Source organism: Dromiciops gliroides, chromosome 1 (genome assembly GCF_019393635.1).
Source record: "Dromiciops gliroides isolate mDroGli1 chromosome 1, mDroGli1.pri, whole genome shotgun sequence".
In the NCBI taxonomy this organism is placed as follows: Eukaryota; Metazoa; Chordata; class Mammalia; order Microbiotheria; family Microbiotheriidae; genus Dromiciops; species Dromiciops gliroides.
The window spans coordinates 655,099,704-655,126,093 of record NC_057861.1 but is presented as its reverse complement, the minus strand read 5'-3'; the positions used below and the strand labels follow the sequence as shown (position 1 = coordinate 655,126,093).

Here is a 26,390-nt window from a genome sequence, read left to right as displayed (position 1 = left end):
ATTACTAAATGACTGCCTTACTAAATGACTCCCCTTTTCATTGTACATTTCTTGGATGTCATCTTTCTTCTTGTTTCTTACACATCATGACTGCTAATATACTAATGTTTGTGATGGAGTCATGGAAAGAGTACTTTACTTGTAGAGAGGAGAGAATCAGTCTTGGCTCTGATACTTGCTACTTATGTGATATGGAGAGTCACTAACCTCTTTGAATCTCATTTCTTCATTTAAGAACACTAATACTTTCACTAATAATATCTTCTAAGAGTTGTTGCAGGAAACCCATTTTGTACATTTTAACATATTAGATAAATATGAGTGTCATTCCTTTTGAATGTTTTTCAGCAAAATACTATAAAGAACTCTGCTCCTTGCTTTTCTTTGCAGTTGTTAACCTTTTAAAATATATACCTTTCTAGCTTATCCTCATCAACCATATTCTGCTCAATGTCACCAACCACCTACATAAGCCCCTGTTCAAGACAGGGTAATTTGTAAGTTGGGAGTATTAATTAATGTGTTTAAATAAGCATACCATCACATCATTCAAATGTCAAGCCTAAATAAAAACAGTCAGTAATCTGCTCACATCCATTTCCAGGAGGTTGAACATGCTCGACTCAGCAATTTCTTTAGATTCATCAAATTTCTCCAGAGCTTGGCGAAGCTCCTCGTCTGGAATCTTGCCTTGCCTTTTCTTCTTGTAATCAAAGTCCAGGCGGCGACCCTCTAATTTCTTGAGATGATGCTGAAAAAGTGAAGGGCAGAAAGGGTTAAGGGAAAGCTTTTGAAGAGAAAGCCATTATGAAGGAGTAGAAAGAGAAAGGAAAGAATAGGTAGGGTAGCAGCTAGGTGGTACAGTGGATAAAGCACCAGCCCTGGATTCAGGAGGACCTAAGTTCAAATCCAGCCTCAGACACTTGACACTTACTAACTGTGTGACTCTAGGCAAGTCACTTAACCCTCATTGCCCCCCCCCAAAAAAAAGAATAGGTGAAAGACCTGGATACTAATCTTAATTCTATCACATGTTATCTATAAAACTTGGGGCAAATCACTTAATTTCTCTAAACTTCATTCTACTCATTCATAAAATGAGGATAATAATACCTTCTCTGCCTATTTCACTAGGTTATTGAATGTCTAAAAGGAGATCATAGTTGGAAAGCCCTTTAAAAGTCATAATTAGCTATATATACCAGGCTGGGGATTAAGACTTGAATAGCACATTCACCTAGTATAGGAAACTCTCAGGTAAGGGAACTCCCTCTACCATTGTAGGTTGGCACCTTTTCTTAGAAAACCTAGAAAACCGAGACATTAAAAGGGACTTGCCTGGGGTCACATAGCTAATGTGGTGAAGATGTCAAACTTAACTCAGGTCCTTCCAGCTCCAAGGCTGGCTCTCTAGCCACTATTCCTGCCTACTTCAATGAAGTCGGGAGTTTTTTGTTTGTTTTTGGGTTTTTTCGGGAGGCAATTGGGGTTAAGTGACTTGCCCAGGGTCACACAGCTAGTAAGTGTTAAGTGTCTGAGGCTGGATTTGAACTCAGGTCCTCCTGAATCCAGGGCTGGTGCTCTATCCACTGCGCCACTTAGCTGTCCCCAATGAAGTGTTTTGAGGAAAACACTTGGCAAATTTCAAATATTCCAATACTGTAAGTATCTGTGATTTCATATGCATGGTTATTGCCTTTACCTTTACCAATCCAGACTATAATCTGTCCAGTGCTTTAGTTAATGAGTTTCAGCACAAAAACAAAACAAAATAAATGAATAATAACAAAAACCCATCACCAGTATCCAAACCTCTGGTGATGAGGCTCAATACACTTAGCTAGATGGGGACTTAGACAATAGAAGTATTGGTCCTGTATTTCATTGATCTTGTACTCAAAAGCATTCCAACATAGTAGAACTGAGTCTCAGATCAATCTTTGAGCACAGCGTGGAAAACACAGGGTCAACTGAGGCACTGGAAGAAGATTTTAGTGGAATATAAACCTGAATGAACTATGTAAATGTGAATTATTAATTATTATTCCTTTAAAGACACAGGGAAAAGCTATTTTTCCAGTTCACTTTGTTTTATATCCATGTTTTTATTTAGCTAAGAGCTACAGAAGAGAGTGCTGGACCTGGAGTCAAGAAGATTTGAATTCGAATCTAGTTTCAGACTCTTGCTGTGTGACCTCAGGCAAGTCACTTCACCTCTGTCTGCCTCAGTTCCCTCAAAGGAATAATTATAGCATCTATCTCACAGGATTGTGGTGCACATCAAATGAGATATTTTCAAAGGACTTAACAAAGTGCCAGGCACATAGTAGGTATTTAATAAATGTTTTTCCCCTGTCTTCCATTAATTTTCTTTCTTCCTTTCTTCCTTTCTTCCTTTCTTTCTTTCTTTCTTTCTTTCTTTCTTTCTTTCTTTCTTTCTTTCTTTCTTTCTTTCTTTCTTTCTTTCTTTCTTTCTTCCTTCCTTCCTTCCTTCCTTCCTTCCTTCCTTCCTTCCTTCCTTTCTTTCTTTCTGGCAATTGGGGTTAAGTGACTTGCCCAGGGTCACACAGCTGGTAAGTGTTAAATGTCTGAGGCCGAATTTGAACCCAGGTACTCCTGACTCCAGGGCCAGTGCTCTATCCACTGCACCACCTCACCACCTAGCTGCCCCATTCCATTAATTTTCAAAATAAAGTGGAAGCTTAAAATAGTAGTATGTTACTGGAGAAGCAATAATGTTTAATGGCTAACTAAAAGATGAGATTTAAGAATGAGAGAATACAAGTAATACCCCCTCTCTCCCACAACTCAGGCTTACTTTTCTAAATAGCCTCTAGTTCTTGTTCAAGTAAAGAGTTTCAAGTTCCTGGTGGAATTAAAGAGAGAAATTTTAAAATGGACTATTTGAACACTTCAAAAGATCGGCAATCTCTCCCTGCCTTAGAACAATCTGTTTTGTGTTTTTTTCCTAACTAGACCATCAGTATAACCTGCCATTTAAGAACTCTTACTGCTTGTCTAGATGGGTACATTCTCTGCAGTTTATAATCTTAGAGAATTGCTTGGTTCAATAAGAGATTAAGGAATCTACCAAGTCAGTATATCACATAGTATATCAAATAGGTAGGATTTGAACCCAGCTCTTCTAAGCTCTGATGGCTTACTCTCTACTTAATTGTATTATAATCCCTTTTCCTTTATAGGCAATACTCTAGTAATGAGCCTCTCTGCCTTCAGCTAGGCTGAACCAGTATGAAAGTCACACAGTCTGTTGCCAGACCAATATCTGGAGCTCTTTCATCTTGATAGGATTTTTTGTAGCTTCTGCTCCACTCATCTAGCTTTTGAAAATTCAGAGTCACCCATACACTATGTGGTACCAGAGTAGGAATTTTATTTAACTATTTATTGCTACAAATTTATTTTCCTAATCTTGCTTTGCTAGAGTAATCCTAAAGGATCCTTTTCTTTTCTGATCACGGACACACGCAAGTTATGAGTTAAGAAGAAACTAACCTAGGATTAGAACTGTCCATAGATCACCCACATGGGAGAAAATCCTTATGCTGGTAGTTAAGAGATGACTTGGTTTGTAATTTCCCAGTAAATTATCTTCACCAGAAGGTTGGGGAAGGGCTGACCCCTGTAACTCATGAAGCTATATACTAAGATACAAAATGGCTGCTACATGCATCAGTGGAGGGTAAAGCCACAATGAGGAAATCATAGTTATTTAGAGGGGCTCAATTAACTAAGAAGTGTGTGCTCTATAATTATTTGGAAAAGTCTTACTGTTGACAGCGAGATACGAAAGTAAATGACAATGGAAGGTTTACATTTTTGTTCACTTTCAAACATAGATATATTGTTGAATACAAACGAGAAGGAGGTGTTGTTATGGATAGAATAGATGAAATTCCAATCAGAGGACCTGGATTCAAATTTGGCTTTTCTCCTTATAACCTGTGTAACCTTAGATGTCACTTCTCCTTTTCTATAACCTTAGACAACTCACAAAGCTAATATGAGTCAGAGGCAGGATCATGTACCCCAGTGCTCCTGGCTCCAAGGTCATCCCTCTACCCATTATGCCATGATGCTTCTCAGGTCTTCTTCTGAGTGTCTAATTTCATTCCACTGCTTCTGAGTTGGTGAAAAGTGTTGCTATCCTTTCTTTTCATTTTCCTTTTGTTCCCATTCATCAAGAGTCGACAAGAAAGGGGTGGAAAAGCAATAGGACATGATGGAAGATATCCACTCTAAACAAAATGTTCTCAGGAAGAATATTGCATTCCCATAGAAAATTGAGTTCCTTATGTATCAAATTCTTTCTGTAATTTAATGAGATTAGATTAGATTCTAAGAAAAACACAGTTCTTGCTGTAGTACAAAAGATAGCGGCACCTCTGAATTTTAGAGTTAGGAGGAACTTTGAAGACCATCTAATCCAAAGCCCTGACTTTATAGATAAGGAGAAGGCTGAGATCCATCCAAGTGAAGTGACTCACCCAAGGAAATGCCATTCATGAAGGAGAGAGACAAGAGGGACAGAACCATACAGTGGTAAGGACATTTGACTTTAAGTCAGAGGATGCAGGCTTGAATCCTGGTCCCACTACCTATTACTTGTGTGACCTCAGGTGAATCAGTTTTCCATTCTCCACATTAGGTTTTTCTTCTTTCAAATGAGACCTTTGGACTAAATGATCCCTAAAGTCCCTTCCTACTTTATATTCTTTCACTTCGACCAAAACCCTTTGATTTCTAACTCTGGGTTCTTTCCACTCCATAACACATTTTCCTTCAAACAAGGTAACAGATGTGGGTCCTCATTTGAGGATACAGAAGAGTGCTTAGAAAATATTCTTTTGGTGGGACATTTCTAGGAATTATGACTCATTCATTAACTCAGTTTAATGAGTTCCTACCATGTGATTTGCATGGCAACAGGAGCTACATCAAAGTCATAACTTTGTTTTACAGAAAGCATGGGCCCTGGTGGGAGAAGTGGAAATTGCCTTTCTAAATGATGCCCCTTGCAAGGGTTGCCTAAAATGTATACATCAAAGAAAAAGCTCAATTGTTCAGTGTGGCTTTCAAAAGATGACACTTGAGTATTTTTCCCCATTCCCGACAGCTGTTATGAAAATGTGAAAACACATGAGCATTCAGTGCTAATATAACTGCTCATTTAAGCAAACTACTAAATTGTCATCACTGCTACAGCTGGCATTTCATAGGGTGAAATCAACACAGAGAATTATAGGTTAATTAATATATTTGTGCTTCTCTGGAAAAGAATAATAATCCTTCTGGAAAGGGAAATGTTTCCCAAAAGAACAACAAAAACAACAACAACGAAAATAGAAATTGAACAGTGTAATGATGATGACTAAGTGTGGCCCCACAGAAAAGATATGAGAAGGCAATTCCCTCCCTCCTTTGCAAAGGTGGAGAGCCATGGGTCCAGAGGATATAGGGTTGGAATTACAGTAGTTGATATGTTTATTAATTTCACTAAACTAGGGTTCTTCTCTCTTTTTCTTTTTTTCTCTTTGTTAGGAAGGTTGGTTTTCCAGGTGGGAGGGAGGGAAGGGATATATTGGGTAATAAAGGTAAAATAAAAACAAATATATCAATAAATTTCTTGAAATATTCTCAAACTATACATCTAATAACTACAAATTTCATGGAAAATTGTCTTTGGCACATAGGATATTGTTTATTTTAGTTGTCACTTCTGCCACACCAGGAGAACAGAGACAATACTTCAATCTTTGGTTTGGCCACTATGAGAATTATCTCCCCAAATAAAGACTCTGACCCCCTTACTGACTTGGTAGAAGGTCTTTGAGAGTTGTTGTGGCCCCAGATTTCATTACCCTGTGGTCAAACTGGGGGTAAGACTCTCCAAAATGAGGTAGTTAGTCAGATGAAAGTCATTCTATCTTGGAACCCATAGTAAAAGCCTTATATAGCTTCATATGTCCTGCTGGATTTTATGGTGCCTGAGCATTTCCTTCAAGAACTCAGGGTCATGTCTACCCCAACGTGTGGCAACAGAGAGGGAGTTTAAAGGATTAATAATAAGAATTGCTAACATTTATAATGTGACTTTATAAGGTTCACAAAGTACTTTCCTCACAACAACCTTGTTAAATAGATTGTTCAAGTTTTATCTACTATTTCCACATTACAGAAATAAAAGGGAAGCTTGGAGAGATTAAGTGACTCCTCGACACAGAATGCTACATTTCTTTATTTTTCCAACTATTTCACAGCCCAAATACTCAGAATTAACCGTAGTTGACAATATCTTCCCCATTATTATTATTCTTTCCTCTGTGTTCTTTCCTCTACCACCTTGGAGCAGGTTCTTATCACCTCAAGACTATACTATTGCAATAGCCTACTGGCTGTTCTCCCTGCCTCAAATCTCTCCTCACTCCACTCCATCCTCCATTCAGCTTTCATATTAATTTTCGTAAACAATAAATCAGACCATGCTATCTACCTCCATCTGATCAAGCCCCTCTGGTACCCATTCAATAAACTCAAATGGCTCCCTTTTCCTCCAAGATTAAATATCAAATCTTCTGCTGGGCTTTTATAGCCCTCCATAACCTAGAAGCCTCCTCTATTTTGCTCTTCTTATACCTTACTCCCCTCCTTGCTGTTTCTCAGACATGACACTCCATCTCATGACTGGCTATTTTCACCAGCTGTCCTCTATGCCTGGGATTCACTTCCTCCTCCTCTCTGCCTCATTGTTTCCCAGGCTTCCTTCAAATCTCAGCTAAAGTCCTGTCATCTATAAGAAGCCCTTTCCAACCACCCTTAAGGTAGTGCCTTCACTCTGTTGATTATCTCCATTTTATCCTGCCCTGCATATATTTTGGTTGTACATAGTTGTTTGCATCTCTCCGCTGGTCCCCACCCACCTCCCCATTAGACGATGAGTTCTTTGAGACCAGAGGCTTTCCTTTGTCTTTCTAGGTATCTGTAGAGCTTAGCACAGGACCCACCACATATTAGTCACTTAATAAATGCTTGTTTACTTATTGATTATTATCATTACCATTTTATAAATATAAATTATGGCAAAATGGATAGTGAACTAGTCTTAAAGTCGAGAAAAACCTGGGTTCGAATCTCACCTCTGGCACTTAATGGCTATGTGACTAGGAGCAAGATGTTTAACTACTTTTCACTCTAGTTTCCTCATCTATAAAATGGTTCCGATGATACTTGCAGTTTTGTTACTCAGTCTGAGCCTTTGTGACCGCATTTCGGGTTTTCTTGGCAAAGATACTGGAGTGGTTTGCCATGTCCTTCTTCAGTTCATTTTATAGATGAGGAAACTGAATCAAAGAGGGTAAAGTGACTTGCCCAGGATCACACAGCTAGTAAGCATTTGAGGACATATTTGAACTCAAGAACATCAGTCTTCCTGACTCCAGGCCTGGCATATCCCAGAAGGTTGTGGTAAGACTAAAAAAAGAAAATATACGTAAAGTTGCTTTGAAAACTTTATAGTGTTATGTAAATGTTAATGTTGTTATTATTATTTCTGCTGTTGTTATCATCAATCATGATGATCATTATATCTGGCTTAGATGGAAACTCTATTTCCCTATGTATAATGTGGCAAATACCTGTATTTCCCTTAGATCCTTGTCATGAAGGTTCTGGAGAGGATCAATGAAATTTTGTTTCACTTCCATGTCCAAAGAATCTTTCACCTCTGAAAGCTCTCTCATAGCCTCCCCAACATCACCAAGGGCTGGGCCTGGAACAGGAAAATATTTTTATTTTACCTTAAAATACAAAGTTGAAGTGAGTTCTTCCATTAATAAAGACTAGGGAAGAGTTAAGGACAGCTCTGAACTTGGGAATACAGTAAACCCAGCTCCTGTTCCAGTGAAAATTCAGACTTTATAAGCCTTGTTCAAAAGGAAATTTTGGAAGATAATGCCCTTTAGACTCAAGGAAATTATCTGCTATGAGAAATGAGCTACAGCACATAGACAAAGAAACTGAATTTTCTGGTATGTTCTTCCCCTAAAACGACCCCCCAAAAGATTTTTTTCCTCATATTATAATAACTCTTTGAGCTCTTGGTATGATAACACCAAAGCGTTTGAAACTTTACTAAAGTCAATTTTCATGGTTAAAACCCTGCTCAGGGAAAGAGACAAAAACCAAAAACCAAGCAAACATTCTAAAAAGAATTGTATACAAATGAAAATAAATTTCTAATGACAAGGCATGCACTCCTGATACTGATTTTGAAAATCAACTTTCTTATCAGCATGTGCAGCAAAAGCTCCATATAATCCAGATAGTTAAGAAGCAAAAAACCAAAGGTTACCAAAGTTGCATTCATCTCCAAGCTCCCTCCCAAACTTCAGCATGGCTTCTGCAAGCAGAGCCTCGGCCTGAGGATAGCCTGGTCCTTTCTCCTGACCTCGGATCTTGGACATTGTGTTAATCATGCTGAGTTTAGCTCTAGAAGCTGTTGAGAGAAAGATAGTAAAGGTAAATTATCTGGCAGGTCTATCATCCTATCTATCCTCATTCAGGGACTGTATGAAAATAAATTAAGTGAGTTAATGTTGCAAGGGGCAGTTTGTTCTAAAAGAACATCAGTATAAGTTTTAAAAATGCAGTTCATAGTGGCTGAAACCTACAAGATATGAAAATTAGAAAGGAGGAAAGAAAAGAGGGGAGAAAGAAGAGAAAGGGAATAAGGAAAAGATGAGAGAAAAGGGAAGAGGTATATAAGGAATTGAGGAAAGGAAGCGAGGACTACAATGTAGTATAAAGAGCATGAAACTTGGACTTTCCCATCGGTAAAATGACCACATTGGTACTAGGTCAGTGATTTGTGGCCTTTTAAAGTATCAAGATCCTTTCTTAAAAAAAAAAAAAAGATATATTTTTTCATTATTGAACATTTATTTTTTTCCTCCCTAAACTGTGATGAATAAATGTAATAAAGGGAAACTGAAGTACAGACTTCGAGCAAATTGAGTTTATTTACAGTAATGTGTATAACTTTTAACGAAGTGGGTCAGACTGGCCGACTCAGTAAAGCCAATGACTCCAAGAGGGGATGAGAAGGTGGGTATTTTCTTCATTGACACGCAAGAATGGGGCGGGGGTGATTAGTTAGGGAACATTATAATAGGTTATACTGGGAAAACCAGGCTAGCAAGAAGGCATGGCTAATTTCACCCCTCTTGGACAATTAAGGAATTTTAATTGTTTTATGAGACTCATCTGCCTCTTTAAATCTTCATTAGAGGACCAGAGCCACCAGGTTTGATGCCCCCTTGGGGAAGATCAAACCTCCCCTAACTGTACAAGGAGAGACAAAGGCAAGGGGGCATGTCTTTTTGGGGGTAACACCAGGTTAGGCTTGTTGGAGTTTGTATACAACAAGCAGATGTCCCAGGGGCAAACTTCATGACTGATAACAACATTCCCTTTCAACCATGCCTTTAAACTAATTTGGACTAGGAAAGACAACATTTCTAAGTGAGGTAAGTTCAGGCAGATGCTAACAATTATAATAATCAATACAGCATAGAATCAGTTACATTGTAAAATCAATAGAGTAGAAATCAGAGGTAATATTCATTTTTATGTTTTACACTATAGGAAAGGAACAGAAAAGGAGAGGAGAGGAAGAGAAAGAGATGAAAGCAGGGGAAGGAATGGGAATGGAAAGGAAAGGGGAGAGAGAGGGAAAGAATCTTTGTGTTATGTAAGCATAGTCATGCAAAACATCCCCTATCGGTCATATTAAAATATATTTTCTTATTCTGTATATTAATCTATGGTCTCTCCTGAGATAAGCAACATTACAATATTGATGTTATAGTTTAAATTGTTCTCAAGTACATAGGGCCTTAGAGACTTTTGATATATAAAGAGTGGTAAAGGCAGACATTTCCTGTTGCATACCCTAAATTTGGGGAAAATATTTCAAAGAATTCAGAAAGAGGCTGTTTGATTTCACAGTCTAAAGTTTTCTCAGGGAAAGTCACACCAAGAGAATTGGAAAGTTCTTTTAATTAACTTTTAGCAGAATTTTAAAAAAATTCCTATGAAGAAAAGAGAGAGAAGTATAGAGAGACAGATGTGGATACACATAGAATTCACTAACCAATTTAGATGTTTTTAGCAAGGGAAGCAAGAGCAAGTGACAGAAGATAAATGCAAAAGCTTTAGAATGTTCTGTATGCAAGATGTTAGAAATGTGTAAACTCAAAGCGAGCGGAGTTTGACTAATGCAAAAGACAAAAGAATGAATGACATTTAGGTTAAAAAGGATAAAATGACAGGAGGTAGAATTACAGAGCTTTTATTTTGCTTGCTCCTCTAAAAAGAATCATCTTTAGGTTGGAAAAGACAGAATAAACAATACAGTTGATAATGAGTTGCAACCCAAGCTAAGTGGCAAAACAGCAAGAGTGTCCCCACTTATTCTCAATGAGTTAAATATATATGATTGCCAAGCCATTGTTCCTAATCCAGGGACTTAGAACTATATTTACTGTTATAAGCTTTTGACTCAGGAAAAACTCAGAGACTAGAGCTAGATCAAGTAGTAACTGTTACCAGGTTAAGTTTAATAAGGAAGCTACCAAATTGTACCTAGGCATTTTTTTTTCCATCTAATTCTTGATAGTCTTTAAATTTTATATGCACATCTTAAAATTTAGTGATTGGTTTAAAAAAAGGCTAGCAAAAATATTAACTAAAATCTTGTTTTTCAGAAAAAAAAATAAGTATGCAATTTAATACATATGTGTATAAAATATTACCTGTATAAATATATATTATATTTCAATACATATATTTAATACATATAAAATACATATATATTATATGTACAAAATATATGTGTGTGTATATATGAACATCCTATAATCTGATATTTGTTATCCACATCAATGGGAAATCTGATCATTTACATTAACCTGCTAAACCAACCAAGATGTGGCTAGGTGATAGCTACCCATATATCAGACACAGCACCTAGGAGGAAATAAATAAACTGAAGAATATTTGTATACAGACAAACCCAAATACAAACTCAATACCTTTTACTATCTTCTTTTCAGTTTACTCTTTTATCAGTTTTCCCAATTATAAATTGAGAAGTTTAGATTAGATCATCTTTCAAGGTCTCTTATAGTTCTAATGAGTTGGAGTCAGGAAAATTCAAGTTTGAATCCTCAGATATTTATTAGTTGTGACCCTGGACAAGTCACTTAACCTCTCTTTGACTCAGTTTCCTCATCTATAAAAGGGAGATAATAGCACCTACCTCCAAAGCTGCTTTGAGGATCAAATAAATTAATATGTGCAAAGTGCTTTGCAAATTTTAAAGCATCATGTAGAATGCTATTATTGTTTTCTATAAATGTATGAATTCATATGAAAAAGTAAAGGATTAAGACATTTCCTTTGTAAAAGTCTTTTAAGTCCATCCAGGGACCCTTTGTTTATTTGTTTGTTTGTTTGCTGCTTTTGAAGATTTTGGCTTTGGAGGGATTTAGGGGAAAAACAAAACATTAACCCAGCAACAGGACATAATACCCATGATCATCAAAGAGGAATGATCTTTAAAAGGCCATTAAATCTCACTGGATATTGCTGCCAATAAACTTCTAGTATATCACATAGATTAGGCACATGCTTATTTAAAGAAACAAAGTCTAGCTTCTTAAGCTTCAAGACAGCACATCTTATATACAGTCTGTGAAAATAATAATATCTAAATCTAACTTCAGAATCTTTTCTATTCATAAAACCAAATCTGAGCTCCAGCTTCTTAGCCAGCAATGGCATGGAAATGGAGGCTAGGCTAGGGAAAGGAATAAATAGGGAAGGAAGAGATTTAAGAGAGTGCAGAAAAACAAATTATGAGCAAAAACAAAAGTGGAATGGACGGTCTTATAATGAGAAAACAAGAGATGGCAGCAAGGACAAAGATAAATAGTCCAAGAAAAAACTGGAATAAATATATCACATGTGGATATGGGATGAATGAAATGTCCCCTAATCTTTTCTCTGTAATTTCTCATGAAAAGTCTAAAGTTTGGGGGCAGCTAGGTGGCACAGTAGATAGAGCACTGGCCTTGGATTCAAGAGGACCTGAGTTCAAATCTGGCCTCAGACCCTTGACACTTAATGGCTGTGTGACCCTGGGTAAGTCACTTAAACCCAATTGCCTCACCAAAAAAAAAAAAAAATCTAAAGTTTGAATCACATTGTAAAACTTCGTTGTGTGATTCATGCCTTACTGGATGGTTATCCACTATTCAATCAATCAATAAGCACTGATTAAAGACCAAGCTCTGTGCTAAGAGCTAAGAATATAAATACAAGCAAACAAAACAGTCCTTTCCTCAAGGATTTTATATTCTCTTCCCTCCATTTTTTATTGCTGAATTTTTTAAAAAAGTTATCAACGTTTTTTACATCATTATAATTTCCCTCAGGATTCCTCCCTCCCTAAGAGCCATCCCATGTAACAAATAATATTTTTAAAGTCAAAAAGAGATGGGGAAATCAATGGAACCAGTCAATACATCAAAAAAAAAAAAAAGACTGAAAATATGTTCTATGTGCCACATCCATGGCCACACCACTTCTGGAAATAATGGGGGTAGGGATCTTATATTTTAATGAGGGAAGATATTACATAAAGATCTAGAAGGGGTGAGGGCTTATGTTCCTTTCTCCTTGGGAGGGGAAGTGGCTTGGAGTACTGGGTCATGACAAGATGAGGCAAAAGCCTACCTATCAGAGCCAAGGAACCCAAGAGCCCAGGCTACTTGCTGGGAAAGAAATGGAAGGGATGGTCCAAGTAAAGAAGGCACCACAGACAAACATATTTACTCTCTCCTTGAACTCAAATTCCAGTTGATCCTAAACCCAGGGCTCAGAAACTTTGAGAAACTTCAGCTTGCTTCTTTTCCTACGCTGACCCCAAATGTTAGAGGACAAATACATCTCTGCCTCACCCTACCCCCACCAGACAGTAATCGCATTACTATAATCTGCCAGGAACTGGCACACAAATTTATAAAACCATAATGTTGAATGTTGTGCAGCTAGAAAATACTGAAATTATTCTGCTCCATCTATAATAAGAATACAATTTCTAAATGAAACCATCTATAAAGGGAAGGGGGGAGTCTATGCCACTGTTGTTATCCCTACTTCCTCTTGTGGTTTAAAAAATATTTTCAACTAACATCTTCGAGGTGATTGGCATTAAAATTCATAAACCCATTTTAATCTATTCTTAATGAGGTATCTGAGAACTTTTGGCACGTAGATTTTCTAGTCCTTGAATGATCAGTGATTGGTAAAGAAACTGCTATACATGTTTGTCTAAAGTCTATTATGTTTATTTAGCTGGATGGCTTTAAAATGTTGGGAGAAATTGTCTAACCTCATGGGAGGATAGATTGTAAAATGGGAGTTAAAAAAAGATGTGGGACAAACAGAACCATAGAAGAAGAGCCAGGATGAGTTTGCAGAGCGTACATGGGGTCTCTATCCTTCTACAAAAGATCACTCAGTGACAGAAGGAGGCAAAGCACCCAAGGATACTACAGCTTCATATGATTCCTCCTCAATATGGAAACAGTACCAAAAAGAGAGAAGTGCTAAAAAATAAATGGAAGAGCACATTAAACTAGCCTGTAGTCTAGGGTTAAGCCTGTGAAAAGAGCTTGGGGCAGCCTGCGGGTAAGAGATAAGTAAGAGATAAGAGCTATATAAAAGTAGATGTTTGGATAGGCAGAGAATAAATTAAACACACACATAAACACATTGTTGCTGGAGTATTAAGATGCTTATTAGCAAAGTCTAAAGTACTAATAAGGCAATCCAATGGCAGTGATCCTGGATTCAGCAAGACTATCATTTGAGTGCAAGGTTTCCTAAATTCTACAAAGCTAAAAAGGGTCCTGCAAAGCAATGGATCTCTGCATCTAGGGACCAGTGATCTAGGACCCCAGACTGACCAAAGGGTGATGAATTTTTCAGACCAGTAATTCTGAAAGACTATGTACCAAGACATGTAGGGATCCTACTAGTCTTCTTAGAGAGTAGAGCTACATTGGTGAAATCACAGACTTATGGAGTATAGAAATATTAGCAGGAAAGAATCCTTAGTGGAAATAATCCTGGACTGGAGGTCAAGAGCCCTGGGTTATAATCCTGTTTCAATTCAACAATTATTTATTAAGTATCACCCAATATATGAGGTTCATGGGATAGAAAGACAAAAAGAAAACAATCTCTGCCCTCAAGAAGCTTACATTTGGGGCAGCTTGGTGGGAAGAAAGAGAAACAATATATACACGTGCGAGTAAATACAAAATATACAGCGTTCCCAAAATCTTAATGTATTTTAAATATACTAATAGGTATTAAACAATTATTAAACTATTAATAGTTTAAAGGACAGCTAGGTGGTTCAGGGAATAGTGCTGGGCCTGAAGTCAGGAAGACTCATCATCTTCAAGAGTTCAAATCTAGCCTCAGACACTTACAAGCTGTGTGACTCTGGGCAAGCCACCCGTTTCCTCCTGTAAAATGAGCTGGAGAAGAGAATGACAAACCACTCCAGTATCTTTGCCAAGAAAATCCCAAATGGAATCATGAAGAGTAGCACATGAATGAAAAATGACTGAACTGAAAAATAGCTTAAAACTGTATTAAGACTTTTAAGACATTGTGTGTCTGCATGTGTATGCTTGTGTAGGTTTGTGTGCTTGTAATGTGTATATGTGTATAATTCCAGCCAAAGAGCACAGGTCTACTATGAAAAGCAGATATTAAACAATAAGAGAGAGATGCCAGAGGGCATAATGAACAAGTTGGGGAAAATGGAATTGGGACATCTTATGGATGGTGCTGTCATGTATGAGTATGAAAGGAACAGTGAGTGGTGGTGTAAGGGGCTAGTCTGTCTAAAATATCTAATGAGTGGTTGCCAATTAATTAGCAGCTTTAGCAAGAGTATTTAAGTATTTATTAATGAGCATTAGGATCTAATGATCAGAGAGAAAGGTAAAAATCTAACTATTTCTAAGAGGCCCCATCATCCAACCTGCCATGGTGAGGTAAGGAACAAAAAGGACCCAATGCTTCCTCCCTCCTCCCAGAAGCCTCTTGTGAAACTGGGAACATCCCATACACACACACACACACACACACACACACACACACACACACACACAGATCCAATCTAATTGGCTGGTAGCTTTGCAGTACCTACGAGCAAACATTACTTCCTGACGCCAAGGAACTGATCACATGGCTTACCCTCAGACACCTTCTCCTTATGGTGGAGCTTTCCTACAGTAACTCTCCAGCAGGTGGTGTCACTCCGATTGTTACATGGGTCAGAGCAGAGAGATTCAACTTAGCCAGTCTACAACTAGCTAATGGTTTTTTGTCATTAATTAGTTCTGGAACCATGAGGAAATTATCCTCCACCTCTGTCCTTTACTTTCTTTACATATAAAATGGGGAAGCTGGACTAGAACCAGAGTGCTTAACTCAGAGTCTATAAGCATTAATTTTTTTTTATAATTATATTTCAATATAAGTGGTTTCTTTTATATTCCTATGTATTTCATTTTATGCATTTTAAAAACATTATTCTGAGAATGGGTCCAAAGTCTTCACCAGATACTGCCCCAAGCACAGTGACACAAGAAAGGCTTAGGACCTCTAACACAAGGTGATCTCTGAGGTGTCTCCTAGTTCTTTTTTTTTTTGGCAGGGCAATGAGGGTTAAGTGACTTGCCCAGGGTCACACAGCTAGTTAAGTGTCAAGTGTCTGAGGCTGGATTTGAACTCAGGTTCTCCTGAATCCAAGGCCAGTGCTTTATCCACTGTGCCACCTAGCTGCCCCCTGTCTCCTAGTTCTTAAAGTAGGTAATTATGATCTACGTGATATCAGTTAATTTAAGAGTATACACACATTTTTAAATACACTACTCTGAGGTAAGTCACATCTACTCTCAAAGATGTGTACACTTGCTCCCCTAAGATACAGTATTCTTTTAGGAAGTAAAGATGATGTCTTTGTATTCCCCCAAACACCAATCATAGTACGTTGCATATAATAGACACTTGATAAATGTTTGTTGAATTATTCCAATAGATTCACCAAAAGTATCACCCTGAAAATATCTTAGCCCCTGTCACCATAACCAGTGTTCTCCTCCCTTTAGGGAGTTCTTGCCTAGAAGCTCCATTGGAAGAAGTACCCAAACAAACCATATATTATATCTTGCCCAGGTCTGCTCCTGATTCTCTTGACATTTCTACCTTTGCCCCAGCTGTCTCCTCACCCTAGAGATGCCGCTGCCCTGTAGCTGGCCCCCTTCTTCCAAAGGGGTGTTCCTGCCCTCCTGATGTGGGAGCATATCCTGATGAGATATGCTCCTTTCTCCTGATTCATTCCTGGTTCAACAGCACCTACCCTGCCCCCGCAGTACCTGCTCCTTTCCTAACCTCCTCCTCCTTTCAGCTCCTTTTTACTTGTTGGCTTTCCTCCCATGAGAATTTAAGTTCCTTGAGGGTAGAAACTATATTTATTTTTGTTTGTATTTGTAATCTCATCACTTAGAATAGTTCCTAGCACATGGTGAGCACTTAAAATATATTTTATCTCTTAAAAATTTTTTTTAACTCTCTATCTACCTACCTGTGCATCTATTTATCTAGCTACAAACAGTTTTGAATGTCGGGCATAGAATCACAAGGTGATCAAATCCCTTGTGGGAATTTATTGTGACCTGCCTTTGAGCTGAGATTAAAAAGCCTTAGGCCCTCAGGGTTTTTTTGTGTGAGATGGGCTGGTGCCCCACCCCCTCACTTCAGCAGCCTAGCTGAGAAGCCCTGCAGGCCTTGGAGCCTTAGGGGGCACCAGCCAGGCTGGACTGCTGGGAAAAGCCCCAGCTCCCTCTGCCCTGAGGGGATCAGCCCCAGAGATCCCCTGCTGGCCCCTGGCACAGCCCTGCTGGGGCCCCAGTACACACAGGGGGAGGGGGGCATGGCCTCCTCGAGCCCTGGGCATGGTATCCGCAATTCCCTTGAGACCCCGGCCACGGCCCTACGGCGGCTAACCAATTAGCTTGATGTGTGTGGGGGCTTGGCCCTGTGGTTCCCATTAGACGGTCATGGGGGGACACTAGAAGAAGATCAGTTGGTACAGAGATGCTAGAGATGCTGGGGTTTCACAATGGTATGGAGAAAGGTCTTTCAGTGAAAGGACGCTAAGGAGACACAGGAGGAAGCTACAAGGACCTACAGAGACAGAGAAAAGACGTAGGTAGAGACACTGAGAGGTTGGTGGGAGAAGAAGCCCAGGGGAGCTGGAGTGAAGGAGAAAAAGAGTGAAAGGGAGAGGACTGAGAAAGTTGGAGAGGACTGAAGGTGAACCAGTTGGAGCAAGGCATGACAGCGGCAACAGCCAGCATACCCTCAGGCGAGAGGTAGCAATGGCAGGAAAGAAAGTTTAAAAAGCAGTCAGGTCATATATTTCTCTTTGTATTTTAATTCTAAGTTTGTTTCATATGAATAAACCCTGCTTTGATTATCAAATTAAAAGAGGTGTTTACTTATCAATTTGGGAGAAGCAGTGTGGGAATTTATAAATGGCCTATACTAAATTTAAAAGCAGTCAGATAGCCAGTCAAAAGTCCACAGATTGGGCCCAGTTAGTTAAAATATTTTTACACCCTGCTCTATTAACTATATCATTCTGCGCAAGTAATTTTTCCTTTCCCCTCTCAGTTCTCCTCAATAAATAGAGTTGATAATGGGGAAATAATATTCACAGTCTCTATCACATGTATGTTCTAAGGAAAATTATTCTGTAAATCTTAAAGCACTAGTTATTATGGTTCACATAATTTTAGGGCCAGAAGAGGCCTTATGGCCACATAGGCCAAACTCTTCATTTTATAGATGTGAAAAGTAAGGCCCAAAAATTTGAATCATTTACCCAAACTCATCCAGCCAGTTTGTGAAAGAGCCAGAAGTAGGAAGGTCCAGCACTCATTTTTCACTTGGGAAGGCCTGATTTAAGCCAGGATCTATAATATCCAAAAGATGTATCACCATTTATTCAGAGGCAGATGATAAGGATTTTAATTCACCACCTCAACACTGCCTTGTACTTCTTATCATAATTAGCTTCAGCATGATAAGTCACAAAGATACAATTGCATATATTCTTGGCCAGGGAGGTCAGTGCTAAAGTGATTATGCAGAATGATCTTAGTGACATCACAAATGTTTACACAAGCATGACATTTCCACTTATTTTTTTTTCTTGGTGAGGTAATTGGGGTTAAGTGACTTGCCCAGAGTCACACAGCTAGTAAGTGCTAAGTGTCCGAGGCCAGATTTGAACTCAGGTCCTCCTGAATCCAGGGCCGGTGCTCTATCCACTACGTCACCTAGCTGCCCCAAAAGCATGACATTTTTACCAATTCTTTGCATACTTTCCATATTTAGCAATGATATAACTGAGAGCAAAAAAAAAAAAAGTCAGCAATGTCAAAGTTATAGGTTATTTTTTTCCCTAAATGTTCCCAAACAATGATTTAATCTAGGTCATGGGTCTCTGGCCCTGCATTCATTTACAAAGCTGAAGGGAAGATAAACTGTCAAAAATACTGCATTGTAGCAGAAAAAAAAGACTGGATTTGGGGTCAAAAAATGTGGGTTTTAGTCTCAACTTTGCCATTATCTGTGTTACTTTGGGCAATTTGCTTATGTTATTTATGTTGATTGCTGCTGTCAATCATACAATCAATTATAGAGAGTACAATGAAAACACAAGTTATGCTCAGAATGCAGACTTCACTGAATTAAAGTCATTAAGCCCCAAACAGCAGTTTCCAGATACATTATTGAGGTTTGGGTTACATAAACAGGATGGGTACCAAAAGTAAAAAATAGAAGATAATGATTTACACCTCAAAGAACAGAGGGTAGGAGGCAAAGATATCAGCTAATAGGAGAAAACAGCCAGTTATCACCAGACCTGAAGTTTATAAGCTTGATTTTGCATGCTCTGGCTAGCTACCTAATATATAAGTAGCAGTAAGAAAGTTAAGCCAGAAAATCTCATTACATGTGAGAAATAAGAGAGTCCAACCAGGTGATCTCCAGGGTCCCTTCCAGTGCTAAGACCCAAAATATGAAATGGTTCATCAATATTTAAAAACAGGCCTCGCAGTGGATAAAGCACTGGCCCTGGATTCAGGAGTACCTGAGTTCAAATCCGGCCTCAGACATTTGACACTTACTAGCTGTGTGACCCTGGGCAAGTAACTTAACCCCCATTGCCCTGCAAAAAAAAAAAAAAAAAATCAGGCCTTGGTAGTGATACTTAGTTAAGTAAAGTAAGTTTCTTCCAATTTTTTTTGAAGAATGATTGAAAGTAAATTCTGGGAGGGTAAGTTTCCTTACTGAGAAAGCAAAGAAATTATTAAAATACCCCTAGTGATGAACATGAATTGCTTATTCTATGCAGCTCAGTCACTTACTGATCAGAGGACTGATCTTAGAGTTATGAAAACCAGAGTTCAAATCATGCCTCAGATACTTATGAGCTGTATGGGTACAGGCAAGTCACTTAGCCTGTCTTGACCTCAGTTTCCTCATCCATAAAATGAGGAGAGTAATCATGCTTATCTCAAAGGACTGTTGTGAGGACCAAATGAGTTCAGTTATGTAAAGTGCTTTATAAATGCTAGCTATAAAAGTCTAGAATTCTGTAAGTGCAGAAGAATTATAGAAGAAAGGTAATTAATGAGGAGTTGAATGGTCATTTAAAAAATAAATACATTAATTTAAAAAATAAATGCTAGCTATTATTATTCTCCACCTGGAAACAAAACATAGCTCCTCTGTTCCATACGGTTTCCAGTTTACTGGTGGATAAGACACAGATAAAAACAGTTATAGTATATCAGTTGTCCAATAGCATTATCCATTCTCCAATAGCATCCAATATCCAAGGCATCATGCAATAAGATTTCTCCATCACGAAGACAGAATTGAATTTTTTTTAAAATCTCACCACTCTGGACTTTCTTCATTATTCTAGTCCAGGACATCAAGCCTTTAGTTAAGTCAGTATTCACTAGTCAACGCCTACTTTGGCATACAAAGAAAGGTCGTAATAGTTCCTCTCAAGATGCTCACATTCTAATAAGGGGAGACAACATGCCAACTATAAATTGTTACATACAAAAGTACTTTTGTACAATGTACAAATAAGACATATTGAAGAAAACTTGGAGATCATCTCAGAGGAAAGTTTCTAACATTAAAAAGGACTAGGAAAAGCTTTTTAGAGAGAAGGTAGGGTTTGAGGAAACTTGAAGAAAGCTAAAGATGCCAAGAGGTAGCAGTGTGGAGGGAGAGAATTCAAGCGAAAATGAAGAGTCGGGAAATAGAGTGTCTTCTTTGAGGGACAGCAAGGAGGCCTGAATTACCCTATAAAAAGATTGTAAAGATGGGGTGGGGTGGGGGAGAAGGTTATGAAGGACCTTAAAGGCGAACAGAGGATTTTATATTTGAACTTAGACTCAATAGGGAGCCACTGGAGGTGACTGAGTAGAGGAGTGACATGATCAGACATGGGCTTTAGAAAGATTACTTTGATAGTAATTTTACCTACTTTTTATTACTAGGGAGAAAAATGATTTGAAAGATCTAAAATAAGTCAGTCGTCATGCCAACTCAACAATCCTCATTTCAGCTCCATAATAAGTCAGTGATCTAACCATTCAACTTTTAAAGAAAAAAAATTAAGCAACATAAAATGTTTTCATAAAAAGTAACTCCAACTAAAACTAAAGGTAACATACAAGGGAAGGGAAAAATACATTCTCACAAGGAGTTAAGGGTAGAATTGATTATCATGAATGACAATTTATCTATCTGGTAGGAGTGAATAGTTTAAAATGAGGTTTATTCCTGAAGAAAAGTTTGAAGGAGCATGCTGAAGGGAAAAAAAAAAAAGAAGGGGAAATTGAGATAACTTCCCATCCACAAAGATGATCTTTTCCCATTCTCCTCCCCCAATATTCCCCATTGTAGCACTGCCTGATGAAGCCCAAGGTTTCATTTTTAGCCTCAATCAGAGTCATGCCATCTTTAAGGAAGTCATTCAGGACATCCACAGCTCCTTCCAATCAAACTCCCCACTCAAAAGTGAAAAATGTAGGGCTTTCACTGAGGAACATTCTGATTCTGGTCACAGCTGAACGGAAGTCAATGCCCTTGTTGTGAGAAGAAAGAATGGAAACAAACCCTCTAACTGGGGCTGACTGAGTGGTTTTCTTCTAAAAACGAAAGTACTTTCAGTTGGAGTCAGTTCAGTCTCTCCCTCAAAGGCCACTTTACAGGTTTGGAAGGAAAGTGAAAATTTAATAATTTTAGACTTATATTGGTCTTTCCTTTTTTTAAAAAATGTGAATCTGTATAAATAGAAAGGAAATCATCTGCTTTACAGCCTGCCATTCACTGACTTACTATGTGACCCTAGGCAAGTCATTAATTCTCTGAACTTATTTCTTGATCTATAAAATGAGGATGAGAATACTTGTCGCTATTCAACTTCTTTGGCACTATTTTTCATCCTAGAGTTGTGAGGAAAGAGCACATTAAAAAGCTTTATAAATGAGTTCTAAGTATTATCATTCTTGCTGCTGTTATTCCTAGTAGGTTGTAAATTGTGCATCTGATGATTGATGATATAGGCTGAAATTCAAATCACTGAAACTGACCAGAAGCATTTGAGTTCTTAAATTCCATGTTATCCCCTTAGGGCTGTTTTCTGGCTTTGCAAGATGAAAATTAGCTCATGTCATAAAATCATTTCACTCATATACTAATGAGAGAATGAGCACCAGTTCCTTCAGGCACTTAATCTAGATCCACGCTGATCAATCAATTTTAATCAAGAAGCATTTATTAAGCACCTGTTCTATGGTGGGCACTGGGATACAAAGAATGCAATAATCCTTACTCACAAAGAGCTGAATTATAACAAAAGCATTACAGAAACGAGTTACCTTTTGGTCTATCAAATTGTATTCACTTCTCTAAATTAAAAAAAAAATAGCTGGGGCAGCTAGGTGGCGCAGTGGATAGAGCACCAGCCCTGGAGTCTGGAGTACCTGAGTTCAAATCTGACCTCAGACACTTAACACTTACTAGCTGTGTGACCCTGGGCAAGTCACTTAACCCCAATTGCCTCACTAAAAAAATAAAAAAAATAGCTCAATAAAAATTAGTTAAACACCTACTGGGTACAAGGCACTTGTAAGGAAGAGAAAGGGAAGTGACCACTCTATTTTTCTCTGTACTATACGTAGAATATTTTGTTCATTTCTGGGCATCACATTTTAGGGTTGGGCCTGTGACTTCTTTGGGATAAGGGACTCTCAGGTGTGGAATTCTCTCTAGCAAAGCAGGTTGGCACCTTCTCTGTAACTTATACTGTTATAAAATTATCTAGATCAACCAATCTATAAACATTTATTAAATGCCTACTACATTCTAGGCATGGTGCTAAATGCTGGGAATACAAAGAGGCAAAAGACAGTCTCTGCCCTTAAGGAGCTTATAATCAAATGGGGGAGGACTAGAGCATTTGATTTTAAATTAAATGAAGTTAATTTAACATCAATCTAAATGATTTGCCCTTGGCCACATAGCCAAATGCACTAGGAGCATAACTTGAACCCAGCTCTTCCTAATTTTAAGTTCTCTATCTACTATGCCATCCTGGCATAATTATTTTAGAATGAATGTTTTCCTAAAATAAAGGGCAGATCTTCTGCCTCCAAATGTAAGGTGGTTTCTATTGAAACTGTAAGGCATAGTGACCAAGATAACCCAAGAAACGTATGATTAAGTTGGAGACTAAGACATAGAAGGGCAAAGTGAACTAACTGTATAGAAAGTGTATGTTAAATGTCAAGTGAATGGGATAAGTGGTGAGTACTATAGGAACACAAGATAAAAGGAAGGGAGAGATTACTGAGGAGACAGAGCAGCTGGGCTGGAGAAGCTACTTGGTAGAGTGGAGAGAGCAAAGGGACTTGGAGTCAGGAGAGCTGATTCAAGTCTTCCTCAGTCCTTGTCATGCCACACCCTGCCCACAGCCTGTCAGTGACCAAGTACTGTCCTTTCTACCTCTGTCTCTCATATTCACCCCCTGACTCTCCTCTAATACTTGACCACTGCAGTATAGGCTTTCATCACCTCACATTGGGACTATTGCGAAACCCCTCTGTCTCAAATATTTCTCCACTCCAATCCATCTTCCTCTCAAAGAGACCTTCCTAAAACACTGGTCTGGTCCTTCATCTCTCCTCTCTCTCTTTATCCCTTTGTCTTTCCTCTCTGTCTCTCTGTCTCTCCCTCTCCCTCTGACTCTCTGTCTGGCTCTCTGTCTCTCTCTGTCTCTCTCTCTCTCTCTGTGTCTCTGTCTCTGTCACACACACACACACACACACACACACACACACACACACACACCCTTACCCTCAAACTTGTTTCATTCAGTGAACTTCAGGGGCTCCTTACTGCTTCTATGACTCGTTGACTTAGCTTTAAAACTCTTTATAGCCCATCTGCTTCCTGCCTTTTTACACCAGATTTCCCTCAGCATATTCCGTGATCCAGTGACACTGGCCTCCATGTCATTCTTCCCACAGGATACTACATCTTCCTACTCTGACCATTTTCACTGCCTGCATCCCACTTCTGCAATGCTCTCCCTTTCATCTCTGCCTTATGGTTTTCTTGGCTGCCTAGTCTAAGCTAAAATCACATCTCCTGCAAGAAGCCTTTCCCAGAATTCTTTAATGCTAGGGCCATCCCTTGAAGATCATGTTCAGTTTATCTTACTTATTCACTGTGGTCTTCATGTTGTCTCCCTGTCCAATGTGTGAGCTCCTTGAGGGGAAGAATGAGTTTTGTCTATCTTTTTTGTGATCAGAGCTTAGCAATTTCCTAGAATGTAACAACTGCTTAATAAATGCTTGTTGACTTGACACCAGCTCTGTGACCATGGACAAGTCAAACTGACTCCAGTTCCCCACATGAAAAAAGGCACAAAATGTCCTGGTCGGCATTCAAAGCCCTTCATTTCCAGTATTCTTATACTTTATTCCCCAACACATACTCTTTATTCAGTGACACTGACCTCCTGACTGATCTACAAACAAGACACTCCATCTCTTGACTCATGGCATTATCTCTGGCTGTCCCTCATGACTGGAATATTCTCCATCCTACACTCTCACTACTGACCTCCCTGGCTTCTTTTAATTCCCAATTAATATCCCACCTTCTACAGGAAGCCTTACCCTTACCCCACTTAATTCCAGTGCATTCCCTCTTTTAATTATTTCCTACTTATATATAGTTTACTTTGTATATATCTGTTTGCTGTTGTCTTCTCTGTTGGATGGTAATCTCCTGGAGGGTAGGGACTGTCTTTTGCCTGTTTTTGTAGCCCCAGTACTGAGCATAGTGCTGGACATGTGGTAGGTACTTAATAAATGTTTACTGATTGATTGATTGATTTGGACTACCTACCTCATAGAGTGGTCATGAAGAGCCCACATTGTAAACCTTAAAGTATTGTATTGTCACAGTCAGAGGAATGGCATGACCAATGGTATGGTGTCAAAAAAAGACCCTGTAGGGAGGACAGTGAGTAGATTAGTATTTGAAAAGAGGGAGGACAATAAGGAGTAGTAGTGAAAAATAGGACTGGATAGATAGGTTGGGGCCATATTTTGTTTGGCTTTTAATGACGGGCTGAGAGTTTCTAAGATGGGATAGTAATACCATCAAGCAAGTTGGGGGGGGGGGGCGTTCGACCAGGTGACTTTAAGATACCTCACTGTACTGTCATCCAGGATTAGACCACAAGGTTGAATTAGATGACATCTAAATCTGTTCCAGCTGCAATATATTCTAGGTGTGTATAGAGTAAGGTGGTTATTTTAACAGTCCTGCATTGCAGACCTTAGCATTACCCCCTAGTTTTAAGAAATTCTCCTCACTCATTTTCTCAATTCAACAAAAAAGACAGGCTTTTAAAAAATTATCTTTAGAGCAAGACCTACAGAAAGTTATCTTTTTAATTCCTTTCTTGTCTTTGTCTCAATGCCCCCTCCCCCAACATATTCTACACATGTTGAGGAGATCAAGAGTGTTTCCCATTCTGAGCAAAGATACTCTAGCTTGAATTTGAATACAGAAGATCAGAACCAAAAATATGTCACTTCCTACTTCTGTCAGCTCTACTGAAAGCTCAGTTCTCCCTCTGGAAGACTGAAGGGAGTAAGGCAATCTGGAGGTAACTTTGTATAATGCATAGAGTGCTGACTTTGAAGTTAAAGGACCTAGAGTTGAATCTTTTTTTTTTTTAATATGCTTTTTTTGTTTTATTTTTTGTTTTGTTTTTTGCAGGGCAATTGGAGTTAAGTGACTTGCCCAGGGCCACACAGCTAGTAAGTGTTAACTGTCTGAGGCCGGATTTGAACTCAGCTCCTCCTGAATCCAGGGCTAATGCTCTATCCACTGCGCCACCTAGCTGCCCCCTAGAGTTGAATCTTGACCCTACTATCCATTTCCTACTTGACCTTGAGTCTGTTTCCTTTTATTAGGTTCTTATTAGATGATCTCTAAGATGCCTTCCATGTCTCAGTCCACAATCCTATGAAGGGGACTAGAATGATGTGGGGATTTGAACCCATACCATAAAGGTACTAGCTAGCTTAAGGAACTGGGATAGCTAGCACAGAAGAAAAAAAGAAGTTTACATCATAATTTTGTTGTATATTTGAAAGGAATAGCAAGTTTTGCATAGTAGATTTGTAGCTTCATGTACAACCATCTTTTTATTGTGCTACATTATAGAAATGGTTTTTTATTTCATAAATTTAAAAAAAATTATTTTAAAAAGAGACTAGAGGAGTGGAGCCCCTAATAGCCCTCTTCATGTATTTCAAGGGCTACCAAATAAAAGGGGTTAAAATAATTCTGTTCAACTCCAAAGGCAAAAAACTTGGGAGGTATTCAGTTCCTTACAGTTGGAAACTTAGGAGAAACAGGGTGGCCATTTGTGTCGAGAGAATTCCTATTCCAGTATAGATTTGCTTAAATATTCTGAGGTCAATTCCAACTGTGAGATTATGTGATTTTATTGAAAGTTTAAATTAAAAAAATAAAGTTTAAATAAAACATAATCCTTTACTTCATAGAGCTCACATGTTAGAACAGAAATAAAATAGATAGCT

General features: G+C 38.5%; 1 protein-coding gene across 3 annotated transcripts in view; it reads right to left on the bottom strand.

Annotated features, from left to right (window-relative positions):
• SH3GL2 (SH3 domain containing GRB2 like 2, endophilin A1) overlaps positions 1-26,390 on the bottom strand; it is a 239,276-nt gene that overhangs the window by 6,262 nt on the left and 206,624 nt on the right. For all 3 annotated transcript variants that reach the window (XM_043977810.1, XM_043977812.1, XM_043977811.1), the window contains exons 4-6: positions 8,372-8,515; positions 7,656-7,789; positions 593-751 (exon numbers count right to left, since the gene is read on the bottom strand). In XM_043977810.1, the coding sequence (XP_043833745.1) occupies positions 593-751; positions 7,656-7,789; positions 8,372-8,515 (437 nt within the window). The remainder of the gene's footprint in view (positions 1-592; positions 752-7,655; positions 7,790-8,371; positions 8,516-26,390) is intronic.